At 46.0% G+C, this 21,602-nt stretch overlaps 1 protein-coding gene across 15 annotated transcripts in view; it reads left to right on the top strand.

Annotated features, from left to right (window-relative positions):
* FHOD3 (formin homology 2 domain containing 3) overlaps positions 1-21,602 on the top strand; it is a 471,816-nt gene that overhangs the window by 328,065 nt on the left and 122,149 nt on the right. For 8 of the 15 annotated variants that reach the window (XM_058692315.1, XM_058692314.1, XM_058692312.1 and 5 more), the window contains 2 exons: positions 18,100-18,195; positions 21,176-21,523. The exons of 4 other annotated variants lie outside the window; for them this stretch is intronic. In XM_058692315.1, coding sequence (XP_058548298.1) covers positions 18,100-18,195; positions 21,176-21,523 — 444 coding nt within the window. The remainder of the gene's footprint in view (positions 1-18,099; positions 18,196-21,175; positions 21,524-21,602) is intronic. 3 more of the 15 variants (XM_058692318.1, XM_058692317.1, XM_058692316.1) reach the window with 2 other exon arrangements.

The raw sequence follows: 21,602 nt of genomic DNA, 5'->3' as shown, positions 1-21,602 counted from the left end.
ATGCCCAGGTGGGCTACAGGCCACAGGGGCTGCCCGGGAGCTAGTCAGTCCACTTGTGCTTCAGGGAAGAGGAGTCAGGCTGGGGTATCGTGTGGGGACAGAGTGCAGACCCCAGCATCAGAAGCTCAGTCTGCACCTGCTGGTGGAGGATAGGTGTGGCTCCTAAAGAGTACACAAGCACCCAGTCTGCACAGTCCTCCCCAGCATGACATTTGGAATCGCTGCAGCAGGGGACCTAGGATGGAGGTACTGAAGCATGGAAGAGGCTGCTTTGTTCTGCCACTAATAGCTGTGTGTCCATTTAGATATGACCTCGGGCACATAAGGGGCAGCCAATACTGAGCAACTCTGTGTTTCCAAATGAAAATGATACAGGATGGGGCTCCTGGGTGGCTCATTCGGTTAAACATCCAACTCTTGATTTCAGCTCATGACGTGATCCTGGCGTCGTGAGATCGAGCCCCGTATCTGGCTCAGCCCTGGGCGTGCAGCCTGCCTAAGATTCTCTTCCTCTTCCTCTGTCCCTCCTCTGCTCAAGAGTGCTCACGTGCGCACGCGGTCTCTCTCGAAAAAAAAGGTATAGGATGTAAATGTGTGGTACCAACTATGCATATACAACGGAAGTATTTATTTTTCTTTAATTTTTTAAATGTTTATTTATTTTTGAGAGAGAGACAGAGCTCGAGAGGGCAAGGGCCAGAGAGAGAGGGAGACACAGAATCCGAAGCAGGCTCCAGGCTCCAAGCTGTCAGCACAGAGCCCGACGTGGGGCTTGAACTCTCGAACCGCGGGATCACGACCTGAGCCGAAGTCAGACGCTTAACCGACTGAGCCCCCCAGGCGCCCCCACAACAGAAGTATTTAGACTATGTAGTGCAAAGGTGACAATAACACCAGCGGTAGCTGCAACAGTGGCTTCACCTCATCATCTGCCAGGCATTATGCGAAGAGCTCCAGTGTACCAGTTCCACTAGGTTGCCCCGTGAGTTACGTGTGGTTACTACCTCCATGTGGAAGGAGGAGAAACTGAGGCACAGGGTGTTGAAAGGACTGTCCAGAGCCCACAGCTAATACATAGTGGAGCTGGTTTTCGAGTTCAGGTGGTCTGCCTCCAGAGTCCCTGTCCTTCCCCATTTTTGTAAAATACGTTTGTTTTTTCCTGTGATTCTGTAGAAAGAAAAAAACATCCTTGAGACTTGGCAATTAGTAAGCAACTATCAAGTACACATTGCCATCTCTATGTGTTACTACTTCCAGATTTTCATGTTCGTACATTTTTAAAAATCGTGGCTTAGTGTTCCGTTATATGGACATACTGTAAAAACAGGACGCCTTCATGCATTTTGCCATGGTTTGATTGAGGTTTTTTTCGGGTACTAAACTTTCTGGAATGAGCATATACAAACGTGTTAGTACACATATGTTAGCATTCTCTTAGGAGAGATTCTTAGGAGTGAGATTCTAGATCAAAGGACTCTTACGTTCTAAATAATGATACCACCGTATTGGCCTTTATCTACCACTTTGTTGTCCCACCCTCAGCATATGATTGACCATTTTCTCATACCGTCACCAGCCCTGGATGTTAGGAGTTTCTCAGAAATTAGTATTTCTGAAAAGTGAAATGTGCCTCAGCATTTCACCTTGCATTTTTTTTTTAATTACTATTGAAGTTGTTCACCTTTAATTGCTTCATTGGCTGTTGAACTTTGCTTTTCTGAGAATGGCCTGTTTACATCTTTGGCTTATTTGTCTCCTGAATGGTTCGTCCATTTTGATTGATGAACAGCTACTCTATGTCAATATTTCATATTTCAGTACGGGAATTTTCAGATACAAAAGCAGGTAGAAGGTAAGTACTCTTGATACATTCTAGGCATTAACTTTTGACAACTGTGTCATAAATATTTTTCCTTGTCTATTAAATACCTTTTATGATGCCTTTGGGTGGACGCCTAAGGTATATTGCTAGGGTATGCCACGTGTTGGTATTTGCCTGTGCATCTTTTCGGTGTCGTTTTTATTCGGGGAAGTGTATCCTCTTCCTAACGAGCCTCTGTGTTGTGCTGGGAGGCTGCTGTGCTGCTTCTTCACTCTCTAGGAGGTAAGTAGTGATAGCCGGAGCTAGCGCTATGGAGCACTTACTTGGTGCTGGCTGTTGTGCTAAGCAAAATTACATGTGTTGTAAATGGCATGAAGAAACTAGAAGACTCCTCCCCATTTTACAGGCTGGGAAACTGAGGCAGAGAGAGGTTCAAGAGCTTGCCCCCGATCCCACGGGTGGCAAGCGGCACAGCTGGGTTTGAACCCATTCATTCCTCGTCCGGGGTGTGCATTCAGAACCAAACACCCCTGGAACTAGTCTCTGAACCTACAGAATGGGTTCAGTAGTAACAAGTTTTTCCTCTCTCGAGGATGGATCGGATTTGTTGAAAAGACAGAAAATCATTGCAGAGCAAATATTTACTGTGACTTGGTAGTCCTAATGAGCTGTATTGTTTACAGTCACTGTTAGATTGTGATCCTGAGATAATCCTACTGATTGGCTTGTTTTTCTCAAAAATTGGCCCTGAAGACAAGACGGTTCCTAAAGAGTTCTGAAACGTTCAGAGCAATAACTACAACCATGGGACAAGCCTTCCTTGTTAATCGTGTAACTAAGCAGCCGTTATCTTGGTGATAGAGGTCATCTGGTTGAGAGGGAGCCAGAGTTAACAACTATCGGAGACGAGGCTGTCCTCACCTTTTGGGGGCTCATGCCTGATGTGAGGCCCTGTTAGTGGCCCAGTGGGTGGTGGGAAGAGGAGAGCCAAGTCTTGAGGCTGGGCCTCAGAGTGGGAACTGGAGGGAGGCAATTGGAGCAGGAGTTGTTTTCTGTTTTCCTGCAGAAGTAGGAAGGGGTATTGGCGCCTGTCCGTCAGCCACAGGCACCAGTGAGCAAAGGGGGAGCCTAATTATGGAAACATGCAGGGTGGGTGAGCTCATCTTCTGAGATTTCGACGGGAAGAGGCGTGTTTGGATGCTGAGTTTAGGGCAGCGTGTTGCTCTGTGGTCTGTCTCACGCCTTGTCCACAGGACTTCATTGCCAGAGGTCACAGAGTTCTTTGGCCAGTTAGTTGGAGGGTTTGTAGCCGAAATAGCAGAGTAGTCCTCGCTCCTTCTTGGAAACAGTTAGCAACGGTAATGATCTTCAGACAAAACACTTGAGGCAAGTAGGTGTTGTGTAATTGGTGTTAACCTGCAACATCTACAACTCTGTGACTCGCACAGTCCTGGGTCCTGGGGGTGGCTTTGGCCAAGTGCGGTTTAGAGGAGCAGTGGCTGAGGCGGTCGAGAGCACCCGCTCAGTCTTCACAGACTACGCCACAGACTACGCTTCCTCTCTGGGCTTGGCCTCAGTCTTCTCCCCTGGAAGCTCAGGATGATAGTACCTCCTTACTAGGGCGGTGGGTGAGGAATGAGAAGCAGCACAAACGTGTGCTTAGCTCAGTGTTTTTACCACAGTCACTCCATGCCCTGGAGCTTTCCTGGATGTTGTCTTTTTAAAGAAGGTAATTGTTAAATAAATATGGACGTGAGCTGGAGAGAAGATTTTGTGCACTGGCATAAACATGCTAGAGGATTTCACAGCAGCCAGGTTAGCAACCACTGGTACCGCGAGCGGCAAGTGGCTACCTAGGAAGATTTATCTGAGGCAAATGATTTGTTATAAACGGGCTTCACCAACAAAAGGGATGTGACCTTGTGAGGTAGGTACGACTGGAATACAGCCAGCCATTCAGTATTTACCATTTAGTGTCCAGAAGGCTCTTTCTGGTTTCCTGACTGTTGAATAGTAAGGGGTGGTAGGAGGGGAGAGCCCTGGGGGCCAAGGGGCGTGAGCTTGAAACTGGGAGAAACTACAGGAAAAGGCAGCAGCATAGAGGCCTGAGGAAGAAGCAGCTTTGCAAAGCTCCTTCTGGTTTCTGGGGCAGGATCTGCCGGATCTCTGGTTTCTCAAAATGTCACTGTGACTAGATTGCAGATTCCTTGAGGATTTGGAGTTTGCTGGTTTTTAAATTTAAGTTGTTTTTTTTTTTGTTTGTTTTTTTGGTGTATGTTTGCTTTTGAGAGAGAGAGAGAGTGAGCGTGTGCGAGTTGGGGAGGGGCAGAGAGAGAGGGAGACACAGAATCCGAAGCACAGTCCAGGCTCTGAGCTGTCAGCACAGAGCCCGATGCAGGGCTCGAACTCAGGGACTGCGAGATCATAACCTGAGCTGAAGTCAGACCCTTAACTGACTGAGCCACCCAGGTGCCCCTGGACTTTGCTGCTTTTTTAAACTTAAAAAAAAAAAAAATTATTTGGGGGAGGGGTCAAACAGGAAGGGAGAGAATCCTAAGCAGGCTCTATGCTCAGCACAGAGCCTGATGCGGGACTCAGTCCCACAAACCATGAGATCATGACCTGAGCTAAACTCAAGAGTCAGATGATCAACGGACTGAGCCACACATATACCCCCTTTGCTGCTTTTTTTTTAATTGAAGTATAACTGACATACTCTATTATATTATTTCCGTGTGCACAACGTAGTGATTCAACCAGTATCTGTATATATTTGGAACTTTGCCACACTGAATTTGGGGATCTTTCTAGGTTCTGAAGAAACTGGCAATATTTTATCTTTAACACTGAACATAGCTACTGATGAATTTTAAGTGATGTGTGATCAGGGTTGTGTTTCGGCGAGACCGCTCTGAGGAGTGGAGAGAAGATGGCAAACAGAGAGATGGGTGAGGCTATGCCAACAGGTCAGGAGAGGGCCTGGCTCAGGCCGTGACCAGGAGAGTGGCGAGTAGGAGAAGGTGAGGAGACTCAGGGAGGATGTTGTTTGCAGGATGGCGAGTGCATTTTGTAATGAGAAGAAGGGTTGTGGGGGATTCCCAGGCAGCCAGTGGTCCAGCATCATGAGGTGGCTGTCAGGCCACTTCGCAAGCTTTGGGCATTAAGTGTGTTAGTGGGTCGTCACAAGTCCGTTGGGTAGACGCTTCTGGAACTCGAGTACGTGTAGGTGACAGTTGAAGTCTGGACTGAGACGCCATAACCCAGGGGAAGAGCAACTGAGCGTGGCAGTGGCTGGTTATCTAGCCCTGGAAAACAACGTGTAGAATCAGCATCTAGTGAAGTGCTGGTGCCAAGAAGTTCAAGTCAATGAACCTTGAAATTGGTTGTTCTCAAGGGTGAATATTTTTCAAGCTAGAGTGGGCCGCCATGGTGCGATGTTTCAGGAAGAGACAGCCTTTACTGTGGGAGCCATAGTGAGTACATTTCAAAGAGAAGGAAAGGTCCTTGTGTCTCGTTAAATGTCTGACTTGCTTTGGGAATTTTCTTTCAGTGTCAAGCCTGCTTCCCCTTGGCCTACACATATACCATGTTTCCTATAATGCACACCTACCCATCCATGTTCTGAATGTTCAAAGCCCTTTCTAGTGGAGCTGGATTTTCCTTGGTAGTTCATGCAGGTGTGGGTATGGGTGGCCCCTCCAAAGAGTGAGTGTCTGTCTCGTGCAATTCCCAGGATCCCTTTGGAAATGGAGCAGGGGTGTTCTAATGATTAGCGAGGGAGCTGTTTGAATCCAGTCATGCAAGGAGAAGGAACGCGATTGCCTCTGCTTGACAAGAGCCTGGGGAAGAAGCTTGGTGGTATTTCTGCATTGATAAAGGTTGAACGAACAGGGAGATAAAACCCTGAAAATGTAGCTTGAAGAGGCCAAATCTGACATGGCAGAAAAGAAAGAGCAGCCAGAAGTGAGGCTGGTCTCGTTTTGCAAGAGAGCCTTTTGGGAATAGGCTTTGGAAATTGAAGAGGGAAGGCCCAAGGAAAGAGAGACCTGGCCTGATGTCATTCTTGTCTCACAGCATGTGCTCAACATGCTGATTATGATCTCAGGAGCATTGTATTCATGCTGAAAAAATATTTATTTCTAAGTCAGATTATTTTTACAGCTCAGAAACTGACCAAAATTAACATGGGCTGTAGCCATGGCCCAAATATGTCTAATGTAGTTATGGTCCAAATATGTCTCATTGTGCCCTACGTCAAGGTGTCATTGAACCTCCTGGTGGGAAGGGGCCTAGGTGAGATGGGCAAGACTGAGAGCTGGTAGGCACACCATTGCTCATGAATTCAGTAGGAAAACCGTGGATGTTCAGGAAAGAATCTGGAAGAAGGAAGGATTAGTGACTTCTTCCTGTCCTTACCTAGAAGACGCTTCCCACCCCCCAGCCACAAAGAAATTATCATAGCAGAAGTAGCATAGTGGTTAGGAGCTTAGATGCTAGAGTTGGACTGACTACTTGCTTGGTTCAGATCCTGGCTTACTAGCTGTGTGACTCTGGGGAAACTCCTTACCCACTCTGTGCCTCAGATCCTCATCCAATAATAGTACCAACGTCAGAAGCCCCTGTGAGAATTCAAGGAGTAAGCCAGGTAAAGTGCTTAGCATGAGAATGCCCTGCATAGAGTATGTTAATTTTTTTTAACATTTATTTATTTTTGAGAGACAGGGACAGAGCAGGAGTGGGGGAGGGGGAGGGGGAGAGAGAGAGAGACAGACAGACAGACACACACACACACACAGAATCTGAAGTAGGCTCCAGGCTCTGAGCTGTCAGCACAGAGCCTGATGCGGGGTTCGAACCCACAAACTGTGAGATAATGACCTGAGCTGAAGTTGGATGCTCAACTGCCTGAGCCACCCAGCCACCCCTAGAGTATGTTAAATAAAGAGTAAATGAGTGAATTTTACTCCCCAACCACCCCCCACCCTCCACCCTCCAGTCTGCTTTCCTGGGAGGGATCCCAGGAAGGCTTAGCCAAGAGGGAAGCCAGGCTTGTCTTCTGAGAGTGCCCTGGAGAATTCAAGGAAGCCTGGGCACATCTGGGACAGGTATCTGCAGCCCAAATGCCTTTTGATGATTGTGATAGAGCATGCTTCCCAAAGACACATTAACTCAGGAATTCAGAGACAATTATATCACACTTCAGGAATATTCAACTACGGTATTCACATCGCCCCAGAAAAACAGTTCCATTCCTGAGAGTTCCCCCCCACCCAACTGTGTGGTTCTGATTTTATAAACATGAGATTAAAAATGGCTAGCGATGGGCCCCCACGGGGAAGTGGTCGGTCAGGGCCTGCTGCATGCAGGTATCTGTCTCCCAGAGGTCTCGGGACAAGGCAGAGTATGAGTAGGACAGAGGGTATTGTGACTCTGTCCGTGCCAAGCCTCCAAACTGAAACAAATACTGACTTCCTAGACTTGAGAAGATACTTAAAAACTTTTTCACCTGTGACAAGCTTTGTAAAATGCTCTTCCAAATAGAAAGGTAAATAATTTTGATCATGAAGTGGAGAAAAAAACATGAAACCAAGATGAGGTACCTTTGTGTTTGTAGAAAAAAAAAAAATGGCTGGGACTTGGGTCCACATCATAATAGCTCATGTCTGTAAGGAAATGAGCAAGCCACCATGCCTCTAGGAGAGAAATCCCCAGTACTGAGCAAGTCATTTCAGGGTAGCCTTACATTAACCGACTTCTTAGTATTGAAATTTTATGATATTACTATTACTGCCTTGAGTTTGTGGCAGAAATACTAGTTGATGGGCTAAAGGAAAGAAGAATCATATTGATGCATTCTTCACTCAGCTCGTATGTTCTTGTGCCTGCCACCTTCCTGGTTCTGAGCCGAAATGGTACAAATGACCCTTCTGAAGCCTCGGACGGTGCGTGCGTAATTATTGCAGCAAATAAATGTGTGCAGCTTGGGAAGAGGGCTTTTGAAGGAAGTAAACAGGGCTGTGTGATGGAGGGTCTCAGGGGTATGGGGATATACCCTTGAGGAGAACTTGCAGAAGGACACAAGGTTATGGACAGGAAGAGCAGTTGTAAGGGCAAAGAGCTGGGGAATGGCTAGGTAAGTGCCACATGGACTAAACAGATTACGGAATGCAGCCAGCGGTTACAGGAAATGTACCATCTCAGAAGTACAAACCCACTTGTTATGTCAGTTGCTATATAAAAAGATTGTAGTATAATATATGTTAAAAATTTTTTAACCTGGTTATTTTCTCACCTGATTTGTAGCAGTGGTTATCTCTGATCCTAGGGGACTTCATTTTTATCAGTAATATTCTCCTTTTTTTTTTTTTTTAAATAAAAAATGTTTATTTTTGAGAGAGAGCATGAGCTGGGGAGAGGCAGAAAGGGAGAGGGAGACACAGAATCCGAAGCAGGCTCCAGACTCTGAGCTGTCAGCACAGAGCCCGATGTGGGGCTCAACCTGGCAAACTGCGAGATCATGACCTGAGCTGAAGTTGGAGGCTTAACCGACTGAGCCACCCAGGCTCCCTGGTAATATTCGACTTTTTGAAGGAAGCCGATATTCCTGTAATTGCATATTAATTTTAAAAGGTTCTTTAGAAAGAAGGATAGTAGGATGAAGGTCATCCAAGATGTCTCTTCTGGCATTTAGGCTGTATTTTCAAGGTTAAGAAGAACTCACTGGGCCGAGGGAATGCCATGTTCACAGGGCAAAGTGAGGAAAGAGGTTGATGGCCCCGAGTAGTGAACAGGAGTCTCAGGAGACAAGGTTATAGAGTGTGGATGGGGACAGAGAGGTGACACAGAGATGAGGTTGCAGAGAAAACAGGTGAAGTCATGAGGACCTTGGAAACCAAAGCACAGAGTCTGGTGGTTATTTGGCATGTAAAGCTTAGCCACGCACATCTGAAGAGATGCTTATCTTCCTGGTGGGGATCTGATTGGAGGTGAGGAAAAGTGGCCCCTGGGACCCTGGGTGGTAGCCGTTGATGCAGAACTACTGAAAAACATTGGTACCTTGGACTAAGGCAGTGGTTCTAAACCGTGTGCAGCACTGAAAATTACCTATAGTCAGGCTACACCTCAAACTAGTTGAATACAATTTCTGAAGGTGGGACCTGAGCACTAACATTTTAAAATAATGTATCTCAAGGGTGAGGATCACTAGGCTGAGGTTTCTTTCTGCCATGGAGAATTTGAGGCCCACAGTAGAGGAAGACTCAGTGGTCATCACTGCTGGCTGGACCTCCCTCTTGGACCAGGCTGCGCCCCAAACCAGAACATTGTGGGAACTGTGTGATTATGCAGGGTAACGTGTGGACTGGTGGCACGTGCCCAGTTCCTTTGGCAATAATCTTTGTAGGTAATTCTGGCCCTTTGCTGTTCTTTTTTTCTCTTATTACCTCCTTTTTGTACAATTCATTCTTCATTGGCATCTTCACCAGCAGACGGCCAGTGAAGTGGAAAGCGAATGCTACCCAGACAAGGTCATGTGGTTACTCTTGGTAATTTGGAGGCATGACTTGAGGGGGTAGAAAATAGAAGATGAGGTTGTTGAGAAAAACCCTGGCTGAAATATAAGATTTGAGGTTTATCTCCAGATGTCAATTATGTGTACTTTATTGCCATATTAAGAGTTGACTCTGGTGGGTTCAAGTCCAAAGCATGTGAAAAGGCCATTAGAATTCTAGAATCAAACTGAGTCATGAGTTAGAAAGTTATTACTGCACACAAACTCTGAAACACATTGGCTTCCTTATGGTGATTCCATTTGGGATGTGCTTCTCAAAGACACACACACATCCTGTTTCCCTGATTGATAACTAAAGGTTTTTTACTCTTCAGTATACTTCTCTTCCCGTTTGTGAAAAACATGACACAGAATGTGTGTGTGAGAGGGGCCATTACTTGAAATATTTAAAATTAAGCTTAACCAGTAAACACATATGAGACTAGTAGTGGCATAACTTCTGGAAATGGGAGAACGTGTCTCATGGCCACACGATTATGTGTCTTCAGCTTTCACAGGCTGCCAGAGCTGGGGGCTCCCTTTCTGCTTTTCCACTTTATTGTATGGGTGAGATAAGTAGGAAGCCAAGCCAGACCCAGGGCAGGGCTGTTTTCACCTCTGGAGGCAGCCATCTTGAAACCTCAGCCTGGGACTTGGCGTCTCTTCTGTTTTCAGAAGTTCATAGAGAATTCCATTCTCCCTTTATCCTGGTTTCACTTCTCTCCTAGACTTCTAAGGGACATTTAACAGGGTTTACTAGTATCTGTGGCTTAGAATAAAGGTTGTTTTTTTTTTTTTTAACATAAAATCAAAGTCCGCATAAAGTAGTGAGGCACCTCACTGCCTATAGGTATCATTGAATTGATTTGCTTTACACCTGAATTGGTTGCAACTTAGCTAATGCATTTTTTCCTATTGTTGTTTATACTCTACAGACTGGAATTCTGTTATATTAAACTGTTTTCAGCAGAAAGAGTGTGTTGGATCCATTAGTATTTTATTCTGAAACAGTAACAAGGGGCACCTGGGTGGCTCAGTCGGTTAAGCGTCCAACTGTTGATTTCGGCTCAGGTCATGATCTCATGACTTGTAAGTTTGAGCCCCACATCAGGCTCCTTGCACTGACACTGGAGAGCCTGATTGGAATTCTCTCTCTCTCTCTCTCTCCCCCCCTCTCTCTCTGCCCCTCCTGTGCAGGCTATCTCTCTCAAAATAAACTTAAAAAAATAAAGCAGAATAACAAAATAATGGCTTATGCATGAAGATTCTGGCCAGTGGTCCAGTTCTTAGGTATATTCGGTATCCATGGCCTGTGCTTCATACTCCTTCTAAACTTTGCATGCTACAGGGACAATAAATACTTTCCTGTCTAACTTTGGGTTCTCACCATGGAAACATCAGCAACAGCTGGGCTCAGTTAAATGTCTTTTCATTCTTTTGGCTGGCAAAAATCTTTTAAGGAAAGCTTTTTTTTTTTTTTTTTTTTTTAGTGGCTAATAAAACTATTTTTGAATGAAATCACTGCTTCACTTGGTCAGATATGTGTCTTAACTGATTAAGATCACTAATTGGAAATTTTCAAATCTCATCTTGGCCCTTGGTAACCTAGAAACAGTCTTAAAGTTAACAGAAAGTGTTGTGAGTCACCGCAAAGCTAAATTCAAACTGGTTTACGTATTTGTTAACACAGAGTGATGCGGACAGAGCCCAAGGGGACGCTTTCTCTGTCATAAATTTAACAAAACATTTCTAAGAGATTCTTTTTCATCTAATTTTGATAAGTCATGTACATTTTACAGAACTAAATGGAGCATATAAACCTTATCTAAACCTTCTTATCTAAACCTTCTTATCTTATCTAAACCTTCTGACAGAGCTTTCCAATTAGTTGCCTCAAATGTCATACCTATGTCAAGTGTCATACTTATGTCAAGACACTGATCTCCTCAGGGCAACCAGGCAGGTCTGGGGTAACTGGGCCCCATAAGCAGCTTTGTCCATTGTTCTAGTATCCCGTGTATCATGTTGTCCTGTGCCGTGCAAGAGGGAGGATTGAGCACAGTGCAGGAGAAGAATAGTTGCTTTGGAAGAATAGTGCAGTGATGCTAGAGCGATGAAACCAGTGGAGATTCTGCTTTGGTTTCAGGGGGTAAGCTGGCAGGTAGGAAGGACCTTAGGCGGGGGGTGCCTGGGTGGCTCAGTCGGTTAGGCTTCAACTCTTGATTTCGGCTCAGGTCATGATCTCATGGTTCGTGCGTTCGAGCCCTGCATCGGGCTCTGTGCTGACAGTGCAGAGCCTACTTGAGATTCTCACTCTCCCTCTCTCTGCCCCTCCCCTGCTTGCACTCTCTTCTGTCTCTCAAAATAAATAAATAAACTTAAAAAAAAAAAAAGACATTAGCCTGGATATCAGGAGACTAGAGGTCTTCTTGGCCAGTTGTGTGAACTTGCCCTCTCTGGACCTCATCTTTCTCTTCTGCAACGTGGGAGGTCTCTGAGATTATATCTCTGTTTTTGCCAATCTTTTTTTTTTTTTTTTAATGTTTACTTTTGAAAGCGAAAGAGCGTGAGCAGGGAAGGGGCAGAGAGAGAGGGAGACACAGAGTCGAAAGCAGGCTCCAGGTTCTGAGCTGTCAGCACAGAGCCTGACGCAGGGCTCGAACTCACAAACTGCAAGATGACCTGAGCCGAAGTCAGATGCTTTACCAACTGAGCCACCTAGGTGCCCCTGTTCTTGTCAATCTTGTTCTTTGACCACACCTTAGCAAGTGCCTCTGTGCTGAGCGTCATGCTAGGTCCACGGTGCCAAAGAAGCAACAGTCAGCACATATTTCCTGGATGTCCCTGGGGGTCTGGTCCCCCAGAAAAGTAGCTGGAGGAGTCATTGTAGTCAGGGAAGTGGCTCCTGCAGGGGCCCTGAAGCTGACATACAGTGGGCATTGGGTGGAAACCTCAACAGACTGATGAAGACTGGAATAGGGAGGTACAGGAAGGGAGCGTAGGAGATGAAGTTGGAGAGATGGTAGAGGGGGTTAGAGTATTGGCTGGGTAAATTGGACTGAATCCTAAGGCTTGAGTAGGGCAATGTCATGTGTAAAAGTTCTTCTTGTCCTCTGGTCAGTCCCTCCGTGGCCTTCTGAGTTTCACCCCAAGAGCATTGTGTGGAATTCTCACTTTCACGGCCAGTCAGCTCCCCACTCCCCAGGTGAATACTTCTTGGTACATTTAGTTGTTCAATGTCTTTCCCCCCATGGGTCTGTAAGCTCCAAGGGTGGGAGCCAGAGTCTTGCACATAATAAGTGTTCAATAAATATTTGTTGGATAAAGGGAGAGGGCCCTCTTGCCCTGTAGTTAAAATTTTTTGCTTTTGAAAAAAATTGTTGTTACCTATTTATGGGAAATATCTACATCATCTCAATTTTACTGTGAACCTACAACTTTAAAAAATTGTTTTAAAAATCACAAGTGTATGGCATTGGATCATTCATAATTTTTGGTTTATGGTACTTTATCATTTGCTGGTCTAGGTGTGGCCCTCTTCTAGCTTATTTGTGTGTACAATTTACTTATTGGTATAAAGGACACCAATGAGACTATGGCCTGGCTAAAAACCCAGAGCATTTCCCATAACTTCTATCCATCCATGCACTTCCGTCTTTCCCATCTCTGCCCGGGTAACCCGCACTCTGAAATCTTGTCTATCGTTATCAGGTTTTTTGTTGTTTCGTAGTAGTGTCAAACATGTAACTAAACCCACCCTACAGTTTTGCCTTTATGAACTTTCAGGAAGGTCATATTTATTGTTCCTTTTTGCGCTTCTTTTCTCCACATTATGGAGCTCCTGTTCATCCATATTGTCACGTGAAGTCAACAGTCCTCTATTTTCACTGCTTGGAATATACCGCAACCTGTTGATTGTCTTTGTCTCCAGTGAGCATTTGGGTTGTTTCCATTTTTTGGCAATTACAAAAAGTGCTGCTGAGAATATTTTTAGACTCCTATCTTGGTGCACGAGTGTGTCAGTATCTCTAGGGAGGGTTTTTCAACCTTGGCAGTACTGACATTTTGGACTGAATTTTTCTTTGTCGCGGGGGACGGTCCTGTACGTTTGCAAGATACTTCACAGCATCCTTGGCCTCTACCTGCCAGGAGACGGTAGCACCTGCTCCCCAGTCGTGACAACTAAAAAGATCTCCATTGACAAATGTCCCCTGGGGGATGAATCACCCTAGTCAGAAGCACTGCTCTGGGGTATAGTCGTGCCATCAAGCAGTGGCACTGCTGGCTCATGGTGCGGGGATTGAACTCGACATGATAAAAAATGTACGTTCTTTTTCCTAAGTGCACACTCCTGTCAGCAATATGTGAGTCAGATGACCTATAGTCTCTTCAGTGCTTGGTGTTTCCAGACTTCTTAATTTTTCCAAGCAGAGATAAGATGGTATCTCATTGTGGTCTTAATTTATATGTCCTGATTGATAGGTTAAACTATCTCTTCATACATGTTTATGGGCCATGATCATATGTTTTGCACAATTTTATAGTTGTGTTTTTATTTTTAAAATATGTTTTGTATATTTTTGATATGAGTTTATGTCTGTTAGGTGTACTGAAATGCCTTCTCTGAATTTGTGGCTTTACTTTTCCTCACCCATAGTATTTTGGTCCTAGAATATACTTTAATACTGTTTTAAATGTTTCTGTTGTACTTTTGAAAGGCTCAGCAACATTCAATGTCCTGTTTGTTTAATTTTTTTTAAATGCTTATTTATTTTAGAGAGACAGAGACAGAGAGCAAGTAGGGGAGGGGCAGGGAGAGAGGGAGACACAGAATCTAAAGCGGGCTCCAGGCTCTTTGCTTGTCAGCACAGAACCCGACTTGGGTCGTGAACTAAGGAACCGTGAGATCATGACCTGAGCCAAATTTAGATGCTCAACTGACTGAACCACCCAGGTGCTCCTGTTTGGTTGTGTTTATGTTGTTTGGTTGTTTGGTTTTTGAAGCCTAAGAAATGTGACATCAGCCTGAGACCCAAATTTGGGAAGTAAGGTTGGCTTTGAAGAAAACTCTGCCCTACAGAATTGGTCAGACTGTGGGGCCTCTCAGTGTCTTTTCCAACGTGGAAAGGGTGGCCTCCAGTTTGAGACTATTGTAAAAAGGAAAGTGCCTATTGGGTTCACAGTAGACCTGTCCCCTGCAGTAACTCCCCATCAGTTAAAAACAAAACACCCCTAGTGGTATTTGAAAAACAAGGGCCAAAGGCCCAGAATTCTTTCTGCACAAATATAAACAAAGTTAAGTTCTACTTTAAGAGAAAATTCAGCGAGGGGAAAAGCAAAAGTGTCTGAACTTAGTCTTCATCTTAAATATGATCAGCATAAAAGATTCTGTTTGACTAATTTCTTCACGGTCTGAAACTAAAATCAAGCATAGATATTCCTGCATACCGTGAGGCAGTGTTTCCTTCTCCATCCATTTGGATAGGAGGGCAAGGCCAGTGCTTTGACCATAGGGCATTCTGGAAGTGGGCCCTCCAAGTAGGTCATTGTGCTGCCTGCCCTGGTCGTGTCCTGCCACTCATGAGAGTAAAGCCATGGCACACACAAGTCATGTGACAGTTTGGTGCAGACTCAGAAGCTGTTGAGCCCAAAGGAGACAGTTTGGTAATAAGCTTAGAGGGATACATAGGGGAATATCTCTGAGACCTTGGTGTAGGCAAAACAATTTAATTTAAACCAGGACACAAAGGGTACTAACTATCAAAAAAGATAAGTAGGACTTCATTAAGATTAAGAATTTTTGTTTATTAAAAAAACACCATGACTGGGGCACCTGGGTGGCTCAGTCGGTTGAGCGTCTGACTTCGGCTCAGGTCATGATCTCACGGCTTGTGAGTTCGAGCCCCACGTCGGGCTCTGTGCTGACAGCTCAGAGCCTGCAGCCTGCTTCTGATTCTGTATCTCCCTCTCTCTCTGTCCCTAACCCACTCGCATTCTGTCTCTGTCTCTGTCAAAAATAAATAAACTTAAAAAATAAATAAATAATCCCACCACGAGGTGCACCTGAGCTTCTGACTTTGGCTCGGGTCATGATCTTATGGTTCATGAGTTTGATCCCTGCATTGGGTTCTCTGCTGTCAGCTCAGAGCCCACTTCGCATCCTCTGTCCCCCTCTATCTCTGCCCCTTCCCCTCTCATGCTCGCTTGTGCTCTCTCTCTCAGTCTCTCTCTCAAAAATGAATAAACGTTAAAAAAAAAAAAACAAATAAAAAATGACACCGTGAAGTGAGTCCAAAGGCAACCCACAGGGAGGGAAAAGATTCTTGCAACACATTAAGTATGACAGAAGGACTTGTCCCCAAATTATATGAAGAACTACAAATCAAAAATAAAAATACAACCTGGATTTAAAACAATGGGCGAAGTACTTATATTTCAAAAAGAGGATATCTGAATGGAGAATCCCGAAAAGTATGACAAAAGTGCCCAGCTTCACTAGTCATCAGAGAAAGGAAACTCAGATCACAGTGAGATGTTGCTACTCACAGATTAGATGGCTAAAATGAAACAGACAAAACTCAAAAAGAAAAACAAAAACCACCAAATCTTGGCAAGGATGTAGAGCAGGCAGCGTATTCATATACTACTAATTGGGAATTTAAATTTACCAGGTCATTTAAAAAAATTTTTTTTAATGTTTATTTTTTCTTGAGACAGAGACAAAGCGTGAACAGGGGAGGGACAGGGAGAGAGGGAGACACACAATCGGAAACAGGCTTCAGGCTGTGAGCTGTCAGCACGGAGCCCCACACGGGGCTCGAACCCACGAACCGTGAGATCATGACCTGAGCCAAAGTCGGACGCTTAACTGACTGAGCCACCCAGGCGCCCCTACCAGGTCATTTTAAAAAACTGTTTAACAGTTCCTGATAAAGATGAACCCAAGCGTATCATATGACCAATAAATGTCATTCCTAGATAACATACTGCATAGTAATATGCACATGTGTTCTATTAAAGACCTGTGCTACAATGTTCGTAATAGCCCTGTTCAAAATAACCCCAAACTGAAAAGTGTCTGGTTATCATCAGCAGTAGAATGGGTAAACTATATTGTGCTCTATTCATACAAGGGAGTGTTATATAACAATGAGAATGAATGGTCTGCAATGACCTATAACAGTGTAGATGAGTCTCCCAAGTGTTAGGTTGAACAAAAGAAGCTGGATATGGTATGATTCCTTGTAGACAGAAGAAAACCAGGCCAGGCTAACTGACCTCTGCTGTCTGAAGTGAGGGATGGAAGGGAAGCAGTAGGAAGGGAGCATTAGGGGAGTGCTGGTTTTATGGATGTGTTTATTTTGCGAAACTTCAGTGATTTGTGTACTTTTCTGAATGTACTTTATGCTTCAGTGAAAAGAGAAAACAAGCAGAGGACAGTGGGGGGCAAAAGGGTTGAAGATGTTGGGAAAATGATGCCTGGGGTGGGGAGTGGTGAATTCTGGAGGACTGAGGGCAAGAAGGAGCTGGCAGCATTGAGAGGGTAGAGGATGGCCGTGAGGAGATGACAATGGAGCTCTGGCAGGAGGTGAATGAGAGCTAGGGGGTGAATGAGGGCTTGTGGTCATGGAGGGGTGGGGTGGGGGAGGAGGTTTGGATGTAAGATCTCCAAGGTGGACCGGTTCTGTTTGATGGTGAGGTCCAGGGTGGGAGGGGCTGAAGTGACAAAAGGTGAAGGTTACTGGAGTTCAAGAACGCAACGGATTGATATGTCCATGGGGCCTGGGCTAGGTGTTCCGTGTGGGCCATGACAGGAGTCAGGTGTTGACAGGGCTTAGAGCCCAAAGGAGGGTAGTGACTCGGTTATCCAGGCCTGTACTCATGTAGCTGCAAGGACAACACCCAAATTAAACTGTCTTAAGCAAGAGTGAGAATTTACTATCTTCCATTAGCAAAAGGCGAGGGCGGAGCTTCAGCAGTACTGGATCCAAGGGTTAAACTTGTCGTGGGATTGCTACCTGCACCGCCTCCCACGCCCACACTCTGCTCTCCGTGGGTCGTGGGTCGGCTGCAGGCAGCCTTCCTCCACCAGGAACAGCAGGCGGCCCCGCACTTAGGCCACCCTCGCGGTTACTCATCGCTGGAGGCACCAGGAGAAATCCCAGAGGTGACAGTAGTGACTCCACCCAGGCCACCTGTCCACCCTCCAGGTGGAAGTGGACCAGCGTGCCCTGCACCACGTACACTGAGAGTGAGGGAGTGGCTTGTAAACCATGTGTCCCCCCACCCCCACCCTGCCATGAAGGTGAGTTCCAGATTGGCCTGACCCTCAGTGGTTTCTAACCAGCATGGTGAGGTGAGGACTCTGTGCCTTCTGTGGGAGCTGGACATCCCCGAGGACACTCCTGCATGGTTCCGTGTGGAGGAGGAAAACCACAGCAGGGCCCTGCCCGAGGCCGGAAGCTGCCCGGAACCGCGTGTGGGGGGAGCAGGGCAGCGGCAGCCAGCCAACTTGACAAAGAAATTCGGCCTGTGCCGGGTTATTGTATCTCTGCCCACGTTCAGATTTCCTCATCTCAGAACTGTCTCCTTTCTCCTCTCAGACTGTGTCCTTTTCATCTCAGCCAGCTGGCCCGGTTGGTTTTTTGTTTCATCTTCCCGTTTGTAACACTCACCTCGCTTTTCCATCTTGTCTCTGTGCATTTCTCTTTGCCTTGCCTTATCTCAGGGAAGAGGAGGAGGAGGAGGAAGAAGAGCAACCAGTCACGGAGCCCAATTCAGAGGAAGAGAGAGAGGATGATGCCCCCTGTCAGGGCAAGGACAGGTACCGAGCCTGGACACTCCCAGGCTCCCACTAATAGCCCGAGGTTCCTTGCTAATAGACGTTTGCAGCCAGCCACCTTTCAGGTCTCCCTTCCTCACTGGCTCCCACCGGCAAACCTTTACCCTGAGCACGGAGCCACAGACGACTAGTTTTGTAGAAATAACTGAGCATGTGTTCATTAGAGAACCACACTTTCCCTTCCTTAGGATGCTTTATGGAAAACTCACCCTGCTCCTCCCTCCCTCATTAGTGCTTTGGCTTAGTCAGATTGACAGTGACTAGAAGGATGTTCATCTCTGATCAGAAAATGTTATTAACTCTTCCAGCATTGTAATAAGGATAATTCCATGTGTCTCCTTCTTCCTACTAATTTTACTAATGTAATATTTGCTAAACTGGCACAGGCAGCTACGATGTTAATGATGCAGCTCTGCTTTTTATCCAAGTGGACAGGAGTACTTTTTCATCCCGTGCAGCCCAGAAAATTTTCCTGTTATTTATTTTCATACCCAGAATAAGTAACATGGTTCTACGGCCTCCTGAGGGAGTTTACTGTCCTCTGCTCATACCTTTCCAATATACATTCTTTCTGTCTTCAGACAATGTTAACAGATACAGGCACCTTGCAGATATTTTTTAATTTTATAGATATTCTCCCCAAATGATGTGTTTATAAAAAATAAAGATTGATCGCAGGCAATCTCATTTTCTAGTATTCAAAAGCAATTCTAAAGTCGAATGTTTTTTCATTTAATTGATTACCACTGCAAATGGACTCGTTTACTGTTTTTCTGCAAATAAGCAAAATCAAAGAGATCTTGGATAAATTAGGGTGAAACCTCTTTCTTACCAACTTCAAAGTTGGTGTGATTCTTTGCCGCCTGGCCTCTCTGTCCAGACCACCAGTGCACATGAAAGTGGCCATTTGATGTGCTGAGACACCCACCATTCCCAGGGGCCGTGGAATCTTCTGTGATCTGACAAACTAGTGATTGTTTCCCTGCTTTGGAAATAAATGTCTGGGAAGAAGTCAGCAGGGTGCGGGTGCTGAGAGAGGGAAGGAATGGCCCGGTCACAAAGAGTGAGCCACACAGGTCAGAATGGGGGAGGGGGGTAAGAAAGGTTGCTATTAGAGCCCCTTGCCTATCTGGAGCTGCCATGCCTGAGGGGAATGGTATTCAGTTAGGGGTGCTCTGGGAAGGGAGGAAGTTTCGTTGGTAGTCCCACCTTAGGTTGAAAATTAACCACAGGGAATCATGTAGAAATCAGTAATACACTGGTATGGCTCCATATGTGTCTAAATGTACATGTTCTGCCTCACCTACACAAACCCATCCCCCCTTGGCTATTCTCATGGGACAGCACCTAGGACCAGAGAGAAGAATCTGACTTTGAAGGGTAACCTTCAAAACATCCCTCCTGATGTGCTGTCTTTACATAGGATTGTTATTTACATAGGTAGATGGTTATTTACTGTTTTGAAAGGTCTTTTAAAAAATTTTAATATTTATTTTTGAGAGAGACGGCACACGAGCAGGGGAGGGGCAGAGAGAGAGGGAGACACAGAATCTGAAGCAGGCTCCAGGCTCCAAGCTGTCAGGACAGAGCCTGATGGTAGGGCTCAAACTCATGATCTGTAAGATCATGACGTGAGCCGAAGTCGGACACTTAACCAACGGAGCCACCCAGGCACCCCTGAAAGGTCTGTTTTCTTTATGACCTGATGCTGGAGGGCATCCTTGAACAAACTGCAGTTAGGCTTTTCAGTTTTAGGAAATAAAGTTGTGCATACCGGAGCTTGACCTTGACAGTTACTAAGGCACTCATTAACTTTGAGCTGGATATATTTATTTCCTGGCATAATCCCACCAGACCTTAAAGTGGCAAGAAAGATTCTGCTTACTTCTGCTGTGTTGGTGTCCTTCACAGCTTGCCCTGCCTGCTGCCTGCTGCCTGCTGCTTTGTGTATGCCAACCCCATGTCCCCACTGTGTGTGTGTGTGCCAGACCTGGGCTGAGACTGCAGTGAGTTCTCATCCCATTCTCCCCTCGAGCCAGGGCAACTGGTATGTCCCTGCCCTTCTATATAGAGGGAACTCTGAATCTGAGCTCGGAGAGAAAACAGCTCCCATACGATTCCCAATGGGCACGTCTGGGAGTCCAGTTCTCTGAGAGAGGGACTGTGGTTTTGAAAAATGCAGAGTTTAACGGAGATGCTCAGGTTATAAGGGTGTATTTCAAAATATCTCAGTGGTCCAAATCCAGTCCTGTGAAGGTGGAAAAGTTTTATAACTGTGGCAGAATTGGGCTGCCTGAAGGAGTCCAGATGGGCTTAGTCGTGGAGATAGGTTGTGGGAAAAGTGTGAAATGGGCAAAATTTGACTTCATCATGCCAGTCCCTCCTTGCTGGCTCTTGGTACTCCTGGCAAGAGACTAGCATCTCTTTTCTTTTTCCTTTTCCATACTTCCTTTCAAGAATGCACCTGAAAGCCGTGACCTAAAGTATGGGGCTTGGGGGATGCTTCTTCCTTAAGACTGGGCTTTTTAGGAGGAGGACAGAACCTTGATTTGACCAAGAGAAAGAAATGAAATTCAAATTGTGGAAATTCAGGTGCCAACACAACCATTGGGGAGAAACTGGGGAGGCTTGGGAAGCCATTGAAGAAGAGCCTTAGGAGCTCTGTTAAATTCTCCACACAAAAGCCTCCGAAATGCCCAGATGCCATACTGGTTTGCAAGGATGTGTCCTTGCGCTCAGCAAGTCTTGCCTCCCAGATGGACAAGCTCAGGGCGCCAGGATTTTTGAACAAACCAAAGCTTCTGTTGGCCGGCCAGCTTTCATGCTGCAGCTCAAGAAACATAGCTGGATTCTGAAGTTAAGTGGCCGTAGCAGTAGTGGGGGGTTTGTGTGTCTTCTTCTCTTTCCTAACCTTCACTTCCCTTTCCTTCCCCGTTTGCCCTCCACCCTGCTGGGTCGGCAGAGAGGCTCGCCCTGCCTCTGAGCAGAGCCCTGCTGGAAAGGATGCTGCTCCCCAGAGCTCAGCTCTCCCCACTGCTTCGAATGCCGCCTCCCAGGGAAAACGATGTCCAGCCAGCACTTCCGTGGGGGGCCCCTTGCGCAGCAGGTCCTCTGGGCCTGCCCTCGTGCTGCCACCCCTGACCCCTGCCTCCCGGCCCTCCTCCTCCGCGCCTGGCCCCCCGAAGGCATCACCGACCATAGAAAAGCTGCCCTATGTGCCCCACAGCCCCTTCCACCTCTTCTCCTATGACTTTGAGGATTCGCCCTTACCCACCAAGGAAAAGGAGGCTGAGGCCCAGAAGGAAAGCAGGTAGATCCAGCCACCTGGAGGCCCGTGTGAGCTTAATCCAGGGAAGGAGACAGCATGTTACTTGTACTGACTGGCTTGT

Source organism: Neofelis nebulosa, chromosome 11, assembly GCF_028018385.1.
Source record: "Neofelis nebulosa isolate mNeoNeb1 chromosome 11, mNeoNeb1.pri, whole genome shotgun sequence".
Taxonomy (NCBI): domain Eukaryota; kingdom Metazoa; phylum Chordata; class Mammalia; order Carnivora; family Felidae; genus Neofelis; species Neofelis nebulosa.
This window is presented reverse-complemented; position numbering and strand designations above follow the sequence as displayed.